At 45.2% G+C, this 18,416-nt stretch overlaps 1 protein-coding gene across 1 annotated transcript; it reads right to left on the bottom strand.

The window, feature by feature from the left end:
• Positions 1 to 2,791: 2,791 nt before the first annotated feature.
• LOC141072620 (uncharacterized) lies at positions 2,792 to 18,008 on the bottom strand. Its single transcript, XM_073559909.1, has 2 exons — positions 17,885 to 18,008; positions 2,792 to 7,597 (listed from the first exon to the last, which is right to left on the bottom strand). The coding sequence occupies exons 1-2, from the start codon at positions 17,919 to 17,921 to the stop codon at positions 6,885 to 6,887; spliced, it is 750 nt and encodes a 249-aa protein (XP_073416010.1). The 5' UTR covers positions 17,922 to 18,008; the 3' UTR covers positions 2,792 to 6,884.
• Positions 18,009 to 18,416: the final 408 nt, after the last annotated feature.

Raw genomic sequence — 18,416 nt, 5'->3', positions numbered from 1 at the left:
CACTATATCAGCACTCTGGTATATTCTGAAAGCAGAGCAAAAAGAGGCCAATCTAATAAGGGACAAAAACAAACTGGCACAAGCAGTAACATTTGGACGGTGATTCAGCACAGCCCCAGCCGGAGCTGGCTGATCCGCACAAAACTGAGATAGACAAAACCAGATCAAATGCAAACAGAATAGCAAATGAACACTTAGCTGAACATGCAGGGACAGAGCTGGAAACATCAGACCTCAGGAGGCAAGAAGAAAATCACCAGCAGGGATAGAGGGAGTCGGCTGTCTTAAATCCCAATCTGAAACCCCAGATCTCCAATCATCGTCCTCATTCTCAGGTGGCAAGCCTCTGTTAATCAGATCAGCTCCATTACCTCCAGTTACCACCAGAGGGAGCCCAGAAAGAAAACTTGCAACCCCTCTGTCAATCTGACCAGTTCCACTACCTTCAGCAATAACCAGAGGGAGGCCAGAAAGCAAATTCACAACACATCACCCCACTTGACACTACATCACGGCAAGTGGGAAGAGCTGGGCAAAGCACCAGAATTAGCTCATCTATTAGATGCGCTTTTCTGGGCGGCTTCTGGCTGCTCTTTTTAGGCTGTGATGGCTAACATCCTTGACCCCTTACCAGCCTGAGAATATCAGGCCCCAGCGGTTTGCTTCAACTTGGCTGATTGTCAAAAATAGGGGTATGCCACGCCATGTATTTAAATTATTAATTTAAATAATTTAAAAAAATGGAATGGGACCCATCTACTCTTGATAACCAGCCATGATAAAGCTAACAGCTGAGGGTTGCAGACCACAAATGTTAGTTTTTCTTGTGCTGGTTATCAAAGATAGAAATGACCCCAAGTCATTTTTTTTAAATTATTATTTATAGCACAGGTGCTGGCTGCTGAATGCTCCCATCAACGGCACCTGCTCTCACTGTTATCAGAGAAAGGAGGCATAGCCTCATTGGAGTAGTGCTCACTTATCAGCTGACGCCTGTGCCTGCAGGTAACCTTAATACGACCGGTCACAGTGCTGGCTCACGCTGTCATCTGACAGTGTGGGAACCACAGCTCTTTTACCGGGAGTAATGATCTTTCAGGCGATCAGAGCCTGTGTTTGCTGTGCTGTCATGCAGCGTGGCAAACAACGGATGTTTGGGGCCCCTATTCATCTGACTGAGGTCCGGTTCCAGGTACCCAAACAGAACTTTTTTATAGATTTTCAGCAGAACCCACCAAACTCGAACATCCACAGATTGTCCCATCACTAGTCAATTGTGGAGGGTTTCCACTGTTTAGGCACATCAGGGTTCCTCCAAACATGACAAGATGTCCACTGTAGATTCCAGACAATTTTGATTTCAAAAAGTCAAACTTTGCTACTTCCTTTCTGAGCCTTGCCAGATGCCCAAACAGTGGTTTATCCCCAACATATGTGGTATCGGTGTGGTCAGGAGAAAATGATCAACAATTTATGTGGCTCATTTTCTTCTGTTACCCCCTGCAAATAAAAAAGGGACCAAAAGATTTTTCTGGAAAATATGTGAATTTTTTCATTTTCATGGCTCAACGTTATAAACTTTTGTGAACCTTCTGTAGTTCAAGATACTCACAACACATCTCTATATGAGTTCCCTGAGGGGTCTAGCTTCCAAAATTGTGTCACTTGTGGGGGGTTTACACGTTTTAGGCACATCAGGGGCTCTCCCAACGCGCCATGGCATCCACTCCAGCCAATCTTGCGCTCAAAAAGTCAAACGGTGCTTCTTCCCTTCCGAGCCCTGCCGTGTGCTCAAACAGTGGATTTCCCCCACATATGGGGTATTGGTATATTCAGGAGAAATAGTACAACAAATTTTTAGGATCTATTTTCTTCTGTTTCCGTTGTGAAAATAAAAAAAATTTGGTCTAAATTTAAATTTTTTGTGAACAAAAAGTTAAATTTTAATTTTTTCCTTTCACATGGCTTTAGTTCCTGTGGAGCACGTAAATGGTTAATAAACTTCTTGAGGGGTGCAGTTTTTAGAATGGTGTCACTTGTGGGTATTTTCTGTCATATAGGCCCCTCATAGTCACTTCAATGTGAGTTGGTCCCTAAGAAAATGGTTTTGTAAATTTTGGTGAAAAATCGCTGGTCAACTTTTAAAGCTTTTAACTTCCTAATGAAAAAAATAATGTTTCAAAAACTGTTCTGATGTAAAGTCGACATGTGGGAAATGTTACTTATTAACTACTTTGTGTGATATAGCTGTCTGGTTTAATGAAACTTTTTGAAAATTGCGAAGTGTTTTACCACTATCATGAAGTACAATATATCATGAGAAAACATTGGTCTCCGTATTGGTGGGAGCTTTTCCCGCGCTCCAGAGTTATGACCTCACAACCTGACACTGGTTAGAATTGAAAAAAATGGGCCTGATCCTGAAGGTGAAAACAGGCTGGGGGTGACGGGGTTAATGATGATAATATAAATATGTTTTACATGATTTGGACATAATTATAATAATCTACAGAATAAAATCTAATATGTGATTATCGCCAGATTCTGATTGCAATAAAAAGAAGTAAAATCGACACTTAGATTGCAGAATTGTGGCCTCTTTGTCCCTCCCAACAGAAAAGTTCTAGAAGTTATTCAGTTTATTGTTTGTAACTGAAAATCATGGAAATGAAAATCCAATCTAATATCCTACAAATCCAGCATCCATAAGGAAGGATAAAAAAAAAACATTAACTGTATCCAGGGGAACACTTGGACCTCAGGAGAGGAAGAAAGATTTCTGCAGACAATCCAATGTGTATTGTGTTAGATTTATTAGTTCCCTGCGATGTGATACAGCAGAATCTGCTCCGCGGCCAGGAATCAGCGGGAGATCCGTGACTTCACAGCACATGATGGGCGGAAACACGACCACTGCTCTCCGCAGGATCATTAGTGATGTCTGAGCTGCAATTCGAGGAATCATAAAAAGTAGCAGATTATCGCAATCAGGTTGGGTTGGCGTCTGGGAGGTGTACTGGACAATGTTACTTGTAACCCATTGGTTTCTGCCCATTTTAGCTCCGCACAGCTCTGCGCAGCGAGTGTTTATGGGGAAATAATAAATAATAATAATAATAAATTTTATTTTTATAGCGCCGACATATTCCGCAGCGCTTTACATTTCAGAGGGGACTTGTGCAGACAATAGACATTACAGCATAACAATAATCACATAGATCATAACAGATACCAAGAGGAGTGAGGGCCCTGCTCGCAAACTTACAGTCTATGAGGAAAGAGGGAGACACGAAAGGTGGGTGGTAACAGTTGCCCTGATTGTATGGACCAGCCATAATGTTAAGTGTGTATCAGTACAGACGCAGAGGGCTAATGGATGCATAAAGCATGTGGGAACATGGTGTGGGGAACCTGGTTATGGTAAAACTTTGGCTGTGCCACACAGGGATAGATTAGGTTAATGTGTTGAGGCGGTAGGCCAGTCTGAATAAATGCGTTTTCAGGGCACGCTTAAAATTGTGGGGATTAGGTTCTAATCGTATTGACCTGGGAAGTGCATTCCAAAGAATTGGCGCGGCACGTGTAAAGTCTTGGAGACGGGAGTGGGAGGTTCTGATTATCGAGGATGCTAACCTCAGGTCATCAGCAGAACGGAGGGAGCGGGTAGGGTGGTATACTGAAGCAAAGGAGGAGATGTAGGGTTGTGCTGAGCCATGGAGGGCTTTGTGGGTGAGGGCAATAAGTTTGTACTGGATTCTGGAGTGGATGGGTAGCCAGTGTAAGGACTGGCACAAGGTAGAGGCATCGGCGTAACGATTGGTGAGGAATATGATCCTGGCTGCAGCATTGCAGGAAATGCAGCATTGACAGGAAATCAGTGTCAATCATTAGAAGGACCGCCTACTGGACTCCTAAACTCTTTTCACTTAATGTTCATCTCCTCAGCATAAAGGGGTCTGCTGCGTACATTCATTTGGTAGGATTTATTGCCCCCTTTTTTAAGCTTCTTAAAATTTGTAACTGCAGGTTTTGAGATCAGGACACAAAGGGAAGCTGTAGATTCTAAAACTTAGTGGTAAAAAGCAATCACTGAATGAGAAAGGAAACTGCTGATATGACACACGGGGAGCAACTGCAGACAATCAGTATAAGCAGCATCAGAGGGAAGCTGCAGGCAATCAGCATCAGAGGGAAGCTGCAGGCAATCAGCATCAGAGGGAAGCTGCAGACTCTGAAAATCAGAGGGAAGCTGCAGACAATCAGCATCAGAGGGAAGCTGCAGACACTAAAAATAATAGGGAAGCTGCAGGCACTGAAAATAAGAGGGAAGCTGCAGGTGCTGAAAGTCTAACAAGTAAAGGGAAGTTGAAGGAAATAAGAAATAAAGGGAAGCTGCAGGCACTGAAAATGAGAGGGAAGCTGCAGACACTAAAAATAAGAGGGAAACTGCAGACACTGAAAATGAGAGGGAAGCTGCAGGCACTGAAAATCAGAGGGAAACTGCAGACACTGAAAATCAGAGGGAAGCTGCAGACACTGAAAATCAGAGGGAAGCTGCAGGCGCTGAAAGTCTAACAAGTAAAGGGAAGCTGCAGGAAAAAAGAAAGGGAAGCTGCAGGAACTAATAAGGAAAGGGAAGCTGCAGGAAGTAAGAAGCAAAGGGAAGCTGCAGGAAATAAGAAGCAAAGGGAAGCTGCAGGAAATAAAAAGTAAAGGGAAGCTGCAGGAAATAAGAAGTAAAGGGAAGCTGCAGGAAATAAGAAGTAAAGGGAAGCTGCAGGAAATAAAAAGCAAATGGAAACCACAGGAAATAAGCAAAGGGAAGCTGCAGGAAATAAGAAGTAAAGGGAAGCTGCAGGAAATAAGAAGTAAAGGGAAGCTGCAGGAAATAAGAAGCAAATGGAAACTGCAGGAAATAAGCAAAGGGAAGCTGCAGGAAATAAGAAGCAAAGGGAGGCTGCAGGAAATAAGAAAGGGAAGCTGTTGGAACTAAGAAGTAAAGGGAAGCTGCAGGAAATAAGAAGCAAATGGAAACTGCAGGAAATAAGAAGCAAAGGGAAGCTGCAGGAGCTGAAAGTCTAACAAGTAAAGGGAAGCTGCAGGAAAAAAGAAAGGGAAGCTGCAGGAACTAATAAGTAAACTGAAGCTGAATGAAATAAGAAGCAAATGGAAACTGCAGGAAATAAGAAACAAAGGGAAGCTGCAGGAAATAAGAAGTAAGGGGAAGCTGCAGGAAATAAGAAGTAAAGGGAAGCTGCAGGAAATAAGAAGCAAATGGAAACCGCAGGAAATAAGCAAAGGGAAGCTGCAGGAAATAAGAAGCAAAGGGAGGCTGCAGGAAATAAGAAAGGGAAGCTGTTGGAACTAAGAAGTAAAGGGAAGCTGCAGGAAATAAGAAGCAAATGGAAACCACAGGAAATAAGCAAAGGGAAGCTGCAGGAAATAAGAAGTAAAGGGAAGCTGCAGGAAATAAGAAGTAAAGGGAAGCTGCAGGAAATAAGAAGCAAATGGAAACTGCAGGAAATAAGCAAAGGGAAGCTGCAGGAAATAAGAAGCAAAGGGAGGCTGCAGGAAATAAGAAAGGGAAGCTGTTGGAACTAAGAAGTAAAGGGAAGCTGCAGGAAATAAGAAGCAAATGGAAACTGCAGGAAATAAGAAGCAAAGGGAAGCTGCAGGAGCTGAAAGTCTAACAAGTAAAGGGAAGCTGCAGGAAAAAAGAAAGGGAAGCTGCAGGAACTAATAAGTAAACTGAAGCTGAATGAAATAAGAAGCAAATGGAAACTGCAGGAAATAAGAAACAAAGGGAAGCTGCAGGAAATAAGAAGTAAGGGGAAGCTGCAGGAAATAAGAAGTAAAGGGAAGCTGCAGGAAATAAGAAGCAAATGGAAACCGCAGGAAATAAGCAAAGGGAAGCTGCAGGAAATAAGAAAGGGAAGCTGTTGGAACTAAGAAGTAAAGGGAAGCTGCAGACACTGAAAATCAGAGGGAAGCTGCAGACACTGAAAATCAGAGGGAAGCTGCAGGCGCTGAAAGTCTAACAAGTAAAGGGAAGCTGCAGGAAAAAAGAAAGGGAAGCTGCAGGAACTAATAAGTAAACTGAAGCTGAATGAAATAAGAAGCAAATGGAATCTGCAGGAAATAAGAAGCAAAGGGAAGCTGCAGACACTGAAAATCAGAGGGAAGCTGCAGACACTGAAAATCAGAGGGAAGCTGCAGGCGCTGAAAGTCTAACAAGTAAAGGGAAGCTGCAGGAAAAAAGAAAGGGAAGCTGCAGGAACTAATAAGTAAACTGAAGCTGAATGAAATAAGAAGCAAATGGAAACTGCAGGAAATAAGAAACAAAGGGAAGCTGCAGGAAATAAGAAGTAAAAGGAAGCTTCAGGAAATAAGAAGCAAAGGGAAGCTGCAGGAAATAAGAAAGGGAAGCTGTTGGAACTAAGAGGTAAAGGGAAGCTGCAGGAAAGAAGAAGCAAAGGGAAGCTGCAGGAAATAAGAAGTAAAGGGAAGCTGCAGGAAATAAGAAGCAAAGGGAAGCTGCAGTCCCTAAGGCCTCTTTCACACTTCAGTTTTTTGCATCAGTCAAAATCCGCCAAAAGGACGGATGGCGGATCCGTTTCAGTGTCTGGAGGATCCGCCAGAGAAAAAAACGTTACAAGCTCCGTTTTGAAATGTTTGAGGATGCTGACGGACAGCAACTTTTGGCGGATCCTCAAAAAAACGGATGCAACGGACGGCAATCCGTCACAATCCGCCATTAATGGAAGTCAATGGGGAAAAAAAACTGATCCTCAAAAGAAAATTGAGGATCCGTGTTTTTCAAAACCTGGCGGATTGTGACTGATTGTAAAAAACTGAAGTGTGAAAGAGGCCTAAGGCTACAGATATTATCTAAAACAAAGAAATTTATATATGTTATAGCTATGTCCCAATTTTTCAGCAAAATCCACATAATTGTCATTCTCATGAACTGGAGGTGATTTTTTATAGATCTTTCCATCATCCTTATTCACACTCCACAGATTCCCATCAGGGCTGAAAGCCATGAAGTGGGTAAGGCACAGCCAACCTCCTGTCCCAACTTTAGTTGTTGACGCCAGCCAGTCCCCGGGTGCGGTTGGTGGATTTCCCTTCACGAAGCTGTCATCTTTGCACACAGCGTATAGAGTGCCATTTGGATGGAAGAACAGCGCTTCGTACTCGTTCCAGTTTCCACACCCGATTCTGGTGGCTACGCAGTGACGCCAGCACACATTTTCGTTGTCAGGCTTCGGACCGTAGTACAAGTCCCCATTATGTGTTGCTCCATAGAAAGTTCCATTCGGATGGAAGAAAATGATCTTAAATTCATCCCATCCGCATTTCCCGACTCTTCTGGCAGCACAAAACCAGTCGGTGTCTTTATTGGAAGGCAATGGCCCCGTGTACAGATCTCCATTCCGGACACAGAACAGGGCGCCATCAGGGCTGCAGGCAATCTTACTGATATTATTCACTTTTCCACAGACCGGGGTCCTTCCATTAAAATCATCAAGATAAAATTTCGGAACTGGTCCGATCTTCAGATTGAAGTCTTTAGTGACCACGAGCAGCTGAGGGTCTACAAATGGGTTACAAAACACATAAGTGTAAGATTGTAATTCTACTTACAGTGAGCGATGAAACTTTATAAACTATTGTAGAACTGCAAAATAAAATCCATTGAAAGTAATGAAACAGATGAACAAATAATGAATTTTTACATTGCATTTGTCTTAGAAACAAGGTAATATTTTCAATAGTAAGTCCCAAAGAATTAGCTTCAATTCCTATTCTATCATGATTCCCAATGAGAAAATTTGTCGGAATTCCAATTCGTCTGAGCAATCAAGTATGACTAGGGAATTACCATCAGCTTTATTCAATGTGAATGGAATGTACATTAAATGCTCTGAGTTTTCTATCCCTAAAGGCAGTAACATAACACAGTGGTCACTATTAACTTTATCGGCCTTGGGCTTCCTTCTCCTTTGCTCTCTGTCTGCAGGTCATTTTCGACCTGTGATCTAGAGAATGGCAGGATCATGCACAGGGCATCAGAGTCCCAGCACAAGTACTAGGATTTCATCATATTTAAAACTTTGCCAACTTTTTCGTTCTACTGCGCCAAGACGCTGAGTGCGCTGGTGGACTCTCCATGATCTGGGCTAAGGTAAGTATATTGTGTTCATTTTTTTAGTTTATCACACAGTATTTGTATGCACATTTGGGCGTATCATTCTGAGTGATGGGGACTGCTGTGGAGCCATGTTAGTGGGGGTCATTATACTGTGTGGGGGCTGTGGAATTGCTGTGAGGGCAGCACACTGTGGTCAAGGGCTGTGGCTGTAGTCGTACTGCGTGTGGAGCGGCTAAGGGAGTCATCATACTATGTGTGTGGGGATGTGGGGGGCATCATATTGTGTGTTGAGGACTATAAAGCATCATAGTGTGTATGGGGGACTTTTGGGGCCATTATATTGGGTGTCAGGCTGGTACAGCTATTATACTGTGTGTGGGGGACTATGGAGCCATCATACTGAGTTGGAGGCTGTGGGGGCCATAATACTGCCCGTGTAAAGGTGGTGTAGCTCTACACGGGCAGAGCTGTGTCCCAGGGCAGTTAAGATGGAACTTGTGATCCGGTGACGGTGATGGTGAATGCAGTGTATGGCAGGCGAGTAGGGCTATCTTTGTGGGAAGCTGTGGTGACCATCATACTATGTACGGACGTTATCATATTGGGTGTGGGGAGCTGTTTGGGCCATCATGCTATGCGTGGGGTGCTGTTGGGATGATCATACACTATGAGGGGCTGTGGGGACCATAATATTTGGTGGGAGGATGCAGGGAATATCATACTATGTGTGTGGGTCTCCGGAGGACATTACACTGTGTTGTTACTGTGGGGTCTATCATACTGTGTGGATGGCCAACTGGGTCATCATACTATGACGTGGGCTGTAGGACAACTATACAATATGGTGGAGGCTGTAGAGTCACCACACTGTGTGTGGGGCTGTGGATCCATCATGCTGTGTAGGAGGCTGTTGGGCCATTATTGTTATGGACGGCGGAACACGCTAAATAAAAATATAAATAAAGCGTGTTCGCCGCCCGGGGTCCACCGAGCAGCAGGTGTAATAACCGCTGCTAAATAGGCAGAGCACAAGGACGGTAATGTGCCCAGGGAAGAACTGCACCTGGTGCACAAAAGCAAACTCGGCTAGAACTCACAGAGCTGCACACATGAACACAAAATATCAAAAAACGCTGAGTCTGTATTAACCTCACAGACACTCAGCAGCACACGTGCGGTAGCCAAAGCCGGAGTAGTTAAAACAGCACTGCACCCGAATGGACTTACCGTAAGTAGGCGTGTGCACGGCGTCGCAACTGTGAACGCCAAAAGTGGGCTGTAAGCGCAATATAGCAGACGCGAAGCAGGACGCTGGCTGCTGCAACTGGCGGAGCTTGAGCGCACTGGCGCTAGCGCGCACACTGGCTGTATCCCAATCACCCACACATTCGTATTATCAGAGGGAAGGGGTTTCTTAATAAGTCATTCACCAGTCCAAGCATCCATCACCAAACACACAGCAGCAAGTATAGAGAATACTAGCGCATGGCAGAACAGCCATGCGCACTTTTTATAGCGTGCGGGACCTTCTGGAAATCTCCAGAGCCCTGAGCATAACCAATGAAATAAGGAGCAGGACCTGAGCACCTGACTCCTGAACTCCAATGAGAGCTAGTCCCGTGAGCATGCTCAGAAGCAGGGAAAAAGGACTTAGCCTCTGGAGACAAATGTGAAAATCTGGGTTGCTGCATAAGCATAGAATGACCCAGATTCCTAAATTACCCCCCCTCCTCCCTGAACCCTCCGATCCACCAGCCTGTGCCCGACAGCAGCACAGGTCTCAGACCCGTCAAAAGACGAGCCTGATCTCCCGGTAGGTGAAACCGAGAACCGGGAGATGCGGACGGTATCGGGGGGAGACAAGATCACCAGGTCTCAGGAGGGACACCCAGGAGACAGTGGGAGTTTTAGGAGAAGGCCGCCGTGTATCGGCGGGCGTAGCCTCTCTCCATTCGGGAAAGCTATCCCGAGCACATAGGGTGCATGCCCGAATGAATTTTTTTAGATCCCGAGCCCTGTGCGGCCACCAATACGAAGCGGCCAGTGACTTTGTGGTCTGCATATAGCCACGATGGCTGTCCGCATTGGGCGCGTGTGCCCACGCGAGAACTTTAGGCTGCTGGGGAGGAGGGACAAAAGTCTTGCCTGCCGGTTCACAATCAGACCATTGCGGGGCGCTGTCTTCCTGAGAAGCAGCAGGCAGATGGTGACAACCGCACATGGTCTCTTGCGCCGGACATGTCTCCGAAATGGCGTGAGACACCTCCATGGGCTCGGGGGGGTAGAACCTCTGGCTCGGGCAGATCCAAAGGCTCAAAAATTTTGGCAGCCGGGGTACCTCTACGCTTGGTGTGAGCACGCTCCAAACCACGCTCCGAAAAATGGAGGTCGATACGGGAGGAGATGGAGATTAGCTCCTCCAGACTGGTAGGGATCTCTCTAGTGGAGAGAGCATCCTTTACGTGCTCAGCTAACCCTCTCCAAAAAACTGGGATGAGTGCCTTGTCGGACCACTCTAACTCAGACGCCAATGTCCGAAAACGGACGGCGTATTGACTTACTGAGAATGATCCTTGGGACAAGGCAAGCAATTGGAGAGAGGTATCATGTGTAACCCGTGGACCGAGAAACACCTGCTTAATAGCGGTAAGCAGATTAGCCGTGGTCCGAATATCTGGATCACCACGCTCCCAAAGTGGTGTTGCCCATTCCAGCGCTTTGCCCGACAGTAGGGAGATAATAAAGGCCACCTTGGCCCGTTCTGTAGGGAATTGCGCAGCCAGCAGCTCCAGATGGATCGAGCACTGGCTGCAGGAGGCGCCATCCCCAGAATATTTCTCGGGTAACGGGAGGCGGGTAACTGTCAGCGCAAGGGCGGACATGGACGTACATCCCACCGCATCCATAAGTGCCTGGACAGCAGCATCCGTGGCCTGCGAAGCTGCGAGGGCCCTCTCAAGGGTAGTCAAGCAAGCCTCGAGCTGTAGCACGCATTGCAATAGTTGCTGCTGATCTGCCATTTTTAGCCAGACCCTGGCGCTAGCATTATGTTATGGACGGCGGAACACGCTAAATAAAAATATAAATAAAGCGTGTTCGCCGCCCGGGGTCCACCATGCGGCAGGTGTAATAACCGCTGCTAAATAGGCAGAGCACAAGGACGGTAATGTGCCCTGGGAAGAACTGCACCTGGTGCACAAAAGCAAACTTGGCTAGAACTCACAGAGCTGCACACATGAACACAAAATATCAAAAAACGCTGAGTCTGTATTAACCTCACAGACACTCAGCGGCACACGTGCGGTAGCCAGAGCCGGAGTAGTTATGAACGGCACTACAACCGAATGGACTTACCGTAAGTAGGCGTGTGCACGGCGTCGCAACTGTGAACGCCAAAACTGGGCTGCAAGCGCGATATAGCAGGCGCGAAGCAGGACGCTGGCTGCTGCAACTGGCAGACCTTGAGCGCGCTGGCGCTAGCACACACACTGGCTGTATCCCAATCACTCACACATTCGTATTATCAGAGGGAAGAGGTTTCTTAATAAGTCATTCACCAGTCCAAGCATCCATCACCAAACACACAGCAGCAAGTATAGAGAATACTAGTGCATGGCAGAACAGCCATGTGCACTTTTTATAGCGTGCGGGACCTGCCGGAATCCCCAGAGCCCCGAGCATAACCAATGAAATCAGGAGCAGGACCTGAGCATCTGACTCCTGAACTCCAATGAGAGCTCGTCCCGTGAGCATGCTCAGAAGCAGGGAAAAAGGACTTAGCCTCTGGAGACAAATGTGAGAATCTGGATTGCTGCATAAGCATAGAATGACCCAGATTCCTAACAATTATACTGTGTGGGGGGCTTTAAGGCCATCATACTATGTCGGGGCTATTATACTGTGTGGGAGGTTGTGCGCCCCTCAAAATTAGTGTGTGGGCATCTTATTGTGTATAAGGGACTGTGAGACCATCATACTGTGTGGGGGCTATAGGGGGTATCATATTGTGTGGTGGAGATTGTGGGGATCATACTATATAAGAGGCTTCGTGGGCCATGATATTGTTTGTGGAGGTTTGTGGAGGCCACCATACTATGTGTGGTAGTATCACAATGTGTGGGGGCATCAGGGGATATTATTACTTTTCAGGGGCATGCAGAAAGATATTAAATGTTAAGTGGTCACTTAAAAGTCATCATTAAATGTAGGAATGCTCAGGATATTGTAACTGTCTAAGAGACATATGGAAGGGTTTATTACTTTCTAGGACACTCACAGAAGGAAATCAAAATTTCCTAAGCTGTAATTTTACCATCTAATTTTACCAAACCATGGATACCTAAGCTCCTGCAATGCCCTGCACATGGGGTATGTGACATAGCTAATCAGAAGACGTATACCACATTGCCAGTTGGAGGTATCTGCTAATATTACTATTATAACAGCCCTGACTAGTGTTGAGCATTCCGATACCGCAAGTATCGGGTATCGGCCGATACTTGCTGTATCGGAATTCCGATACCGACTTCCGATATTTTTTCAATATCGGAATTCGGCATCGGAATCGGAAGTTCAGTTGATTGACGGCCTGACGTCATCATGATGCGCGGTGTGTGCGCATCATGATGCGCCGTCATTTCGGGCCTTCCGGGGGTCTCTGCCGGCCTGCCGGGGGGCTGTGCCGGCCTGCCGGGGGGCTGTGTGGACTGCCCGGGGTCTGTACCGGCCTGCCGGGGGGCTGTGCCGGCCTGCCGGTGGTCTGTGCACCCTGTGGGGGTCTGTACCGGCCTGCCGGGGGGCTGTGCCGGCCTGCCGGGGGGCTGTGCTGATGTCCGGGGGTCTGTGCAAGCATCGTCCGATGGGACTACAAGTCCCATCGGGCGATGCCTGCTACCATGACAGTGATTGACACATTAGCCAATGATGGGACAGTAGTAGTCCCATCATCCGGCTAATGTGTTAAATGTTAAAAAAAAAAAAAAAAAAAAAAAAAATACTACATACATACTACATGCATGCTACATACATACTACATGCTACATACATACTACATATATACTACATACATACTACATACATGCTACATACATACTACATGCATGCTACATACATACTACATATATACTACATACATACTACATACATACTGCATGCTACATACATACTACATACATACTACATACATACTACATATATACTACATGCATGCTACATACATACTACATGCTACATACATACCACATACATACTACATATATACTACATGCATGCTACATACATACTACATGCTACATACATACCACATATATACTACATACATACTACATATATACTGCATGCTACATACATACTACATATATACTACATGCATGCTACATACATACTACATGCTACATACATAACACATATATACTACATACATACTACATACATACTACATGCTACATGCATACTACATGCTACATACATACTACATATATACTACATGCATGCTACATACATACTACATATATACTACATGCATGCTACATACATACTACATGCTACATGCATGCTACATACATACTACATACATACTACATGCTACATACATACCACATATATACTACATACATACAATACATTCATACAATACATACATAGACATACAGTACATATAACATAGAGTAACATACTTACCAATACTTGTCACATTGTTCCCCGAAGCCATTGTCGTCTACGGAATAAATATTAACATAACAAACCACAAAAATACTCACCCACGATCCGAAGCAGTCCACGAGTGTGTCCCACGACGATCTTGGGTAGAGAACTGCAGCATCAGATGATGCTGCCGTTCTCTACGGGCTGCAGGAATCCAATGACGGAAGGTAGGTATCCTTCCGCACTGTATTCCTCCGCCACTTAAAAAAAAAAAGTCCCTAGTCTCACTTTATGCCATTGCTGTGTGGGAAATTCCCACGCAGCAATGGCATAAAGTGAGACTAGGGACTTTTTTTTTTTTTATGTGGCGGAGGAATACAGTGCGGAAGGATACCTACCTTCCGTCATTGGATTCCTGCAGCCCGTAGAGAACGGCAGCATCATCTGATGCTGCAGTTCTCTACCCAAGATCGTCGTGGGACACACTCGTGGACTGCTTCGGATCGTGGGTGAGTATTTTTGTGGTTTGTTATGTTAATATTTATTCCGTAGACGACAATGGCTTCGGGGAACAATGTGACAAGTATTGGTAAGTATGTTACTCTATGTTATATGTACTGTATGTCTATGTATGTATTGTATGAATGTATTGTATGTATGTAGTATATATGTGGTATGTATGTAGCATGTAGTATGTATGTAGTATGTATGTAGCATGCATGTAGCATGTAGTATGTATGTAGCATGCATGTAGTATATATGTAGTATGTATGTAGCATGCATGTAGTATATATGTAGTATGTATGTAGCATGTAGTATGCATGTAGCATGTAGTATGTATGTAGTATGTATGTAGTATATATGTGTTATGTATGTAGCATGTAGTATGTATGTAGCATGCATGTAGTATATATGTAGTATGTATGTAGCATGCAGTATATATGTAGTATGTATGTAGTATATATGTGGTATGTATGTAGCATGTAGTATGTATGTAGCATGCATGTAGTATATATGTAGTATGTATGTGGTATGTATGTAGCATGTAGTATGTATGTAGCATGCATGTAGTATATATGTAGTATGTATGTAGTATGTATGTAGTATGTATGTAGCATGCAGTATGTATGTAGTATGTATGTAGTATATATGTAGTATGTATGTAGCATGCATGTAGTATATATGTAGTATGTATGTAGCATGTATGTAGCATGTAGTATGTATGTAGTATGTATGTAGTATGTATGTGGTATGTATGTAGCATGTAGTATGTATGTAGCATGCATGTAGTATATATGTAGTATGTATGTAGCATGCAGTATATATGTAGTATGTATGTAGTATATATGTGGTATGTATGTAGCATGTAGTATGTATGTAGCATGCATGTAGTATATATGTAGTATGTATGTGGTATGTATGTAGCATGTAGTATGTATGTAGCATGCATGTAGTATATATGTAGTATGTATGTAGTATGTATGTGGTATGTATGTAGCATGCAGTATGTATGTAGCATGCATGTAGTATATATGTAGTATGTATGTAGCATGTATGTAGTATGTAGTATGAATGTAGCATGTATGTAGTATGCATGTTGTATGTATGTAGCATGTAATTTTTTTTTTTTTTTTTACATTTAACACATTAGCCGGATGATGGGACTACTACTGTCCCATCATTGGCTAATGTGTCAATCACTGTCATGGTAGCAGGCATCGCCCGATGGGACTTGTAGTCCCATCGGACGATGCCTGCACAGACCCCCGGAGCCTGCACAGCCCCCCGGCAGGCCGGCACAGCCCCCCGGCAGGCCGGCACAGCCCCCCGGAGCCGGCACAGCCCCCCGGCAGGCCGGCACAGCCCCCCGGCAGGCCGGCACAGCCCCCCGGCAGGCCGGCACAGCCCCCCGGAGCCTGCACAGCCCCCCGGCAGGCCGGCACAGACCACCGGAGCCTGCACAGACCCCCTGGCAGGCCGGCACAGCCCCCCGAAAGGCCCGTACAGACCCCAGAGAGGCTGTACAAGGGCAGGAAAGGGTTTTTCTTATTCCGATACCGGAAGTCCCATAGACTTGAATGGGACTTCCGGTATCGGAATCGGCGATACCGATACTTTTTTTAAAGATCGGCCGATACCATCCGATACGATACTTTGAAGTATCGGACGGTATCGCTCAACTCTAGCCCTGACCAAAATTACCAACGACCTACATACAGCCAAAGCTATCGGACAATACTCTATACTCCTGCTTCTAGACCTGTCCTCTGCTTTCGACACAGTTGACCACTGCCTCCTACTACAGATCCTTTCCTCCTTTGGCATCAAAGACCTCACCCTATCCTGGATTTCCTCATACGTTTCCAACCGCGCATTCAGCGTCTCCCACTCCCACACTAACTCCTCATCCCACTCTCTCTCTGTTGGAGTCCCCCAAGGCTCTGTTCTAGGACCCCTACTCTTCTCAATCTACACACTTGGTCTGGGGCAACTCATAAAGTCCCACGGATTCCAGTACCACCTTTATGCTGATGACACTCAGATCTACCTCCCTGGCCCAGACGTCACCTCTCTGCTGTCCAGAATCCCAGAGTGTCTATCAGCCATATCCTCCTTCTTCTCCTCTCGCTTCCTCAAACTCAATGTGGACAAATCTGAACTAATCATCTTTCCCCCATCTCACAGATCTTCCTTACCCGACCTTTCTATAACAATTGACAACATCACGCTTTCCCCCGTACCGGAGGTCCGCTGCCTCGGAGTAACCCTTGACTCTGCCCTGTCCTGCAAACCGCACATCCAAGCTCTCTCCACCTACTGTCGCCTCCAGCTCAAAAATATTTCCAGAATCCGTTCCTTCCTCAACCCTCAATCTACTAAAATGCTTGTGCATTCCCTCATCATCTCCCACCTCGACTACTGCAACATCCTTTTCTGTGGCCTCCCTGCTAACACCCTTGCACCTCTCCAGTCCATTCTCAACTCTGCCGCCCGACTAATTCATCTCTCTCCTTGCTACTCCTCCGCTTCTTCCCTCTGCAAATCTCTTCACTGGCTCCCATTCCCTCAGCGTATCCAGTTCAAATTACTAATACTGACCTACAAGGCCATCTATAACCTGTCTCCCCCATATGTCTCTGAACTAATCTCCCGATACCTTCCCTGAAGGAATCTCCAGTCCTCTCAAGACCTCCTTCTCTCCTCCACACTTATTCACTCCTCACCCAACCGCCTCCAAGACTTCTCCTGAATAGCCCCCATCCTTTGGAATTCAATGCCCCAACACATCCGGCTATCAACTACACTCGGATCCTTCAGATGGAACCTGAAAACCCACCTCTTCAGGAAAGCCTACAGCCTGCAGTGATCCCCGCTGCCTCCTCACCACTACTGGAGCTACCGCCGCACCATCACTGGAGCTGCTGCAACCCCCAACCTACTGTCTCCTTCCCCACCATCATGTAGCATGTAAGCCCGAAAGGGCAGGGTCCTCTCTCCCCTCTGTATCAGTCTGTCATTGTTAGTTTACTGTAAGTGATATCTGTAATCTGTATGTAACCCCTTCTCATGTACAGCACCATGGAACCAATGAGCTTTGTCAGTTCATTTGCTGCTTATGCAGAGTGCAGCAACCGATGACTAACTCTTCTCAGCTGATGCGCTCTGCATATGCACCGACCGAGCAACTGACGAGTAAAGAAAGCGTTATTGAATCGAGTGCAGACATTTTTCATCTTGTCATGGGTTTAGCTTTATGAGCCCTTTTTCTGATATGTTTTACTTTACTTAGATGCAAACAGGAAAATCTAACTTTACATGAGTTTAAAACCACAGAAATAAAAGCAAAACTGTTGAATAGAAAAGATGTCGGCAGCTAAAACGCCGATGGATTTATGTTCAATTTACAACAATTTTGAAAAAATGTTATGTACATCCCTCCTCACATGTAAAGTGCCATGGAATAAATGGCGATAAAGTGAAAAATAATAATAATAAAAAAAGAAACAATTCTATAGAAATTGCGTATTGAGCGGTGCAGTACCCGAACGTTCCCTATGGACAGCGGCTCTCCCCTGACACACTTACCGGGATTACAGGAGCAGTGACAGCTAGTAGACTGCATGTTATAGAGCGATGTTCTTCTGAAGGCAGAGAGCAGGTGGAACAAGGACGTGTTCTGGTGTGAATTTGCTGGCTCTTTTATACCTGGGTTACGTGTCCTTATCCAGTTGCAGTAGGGTGCACAGCCCACTTTTATAACAGAGTGATGCAATTGATTTTCACAGGAACATGATAACTGATAAAGTGAAAGATGTGTAAATAGTGATTGCAATATCATAGCAATAAAATATGTTTATGTGCTGGGACAAATTACATCGGTGAAAGGGAGAGCGCCCCCGAGATTTTATCTTTATCCTGTTGGATACATTCACTTTCTGCAGCAGACAATGGAGGAAACGCATGTGCTGTTTCTAATCTTCACTGATTGTCCAGGTTTGGTGCATGTTGTGATGGGCAGACCCATGGTGATGGTCCATCAGGCTCAGCCGAATATTTAAAAAAAAGTTCAACCACCCAAAAGGGGAGGTGACAGATCATGATTTTTAATATATAAAGA

This window comes from Dendrobates tinctorius, unplaced genomic scaffold (genome assembly GCF_039654945.1).
Source record: "Dendrobates tinctorius isolate UK_male_01 unplaced genomic scaffold, ASM3965494v1 ptg000282l, whole genome shotgun sequence".
NCBI classification, from domain to species: Eukaryota; Metazoa; Chordata; class Amphibia; order Anura; family Dendrobatidae; genus Dendrobates; species Dendrobates tinctorius.
Note: the sequence above shows the minus strand (reverse complement) of the source record. Positions and strands in the feature narration are given on the sequence as shown.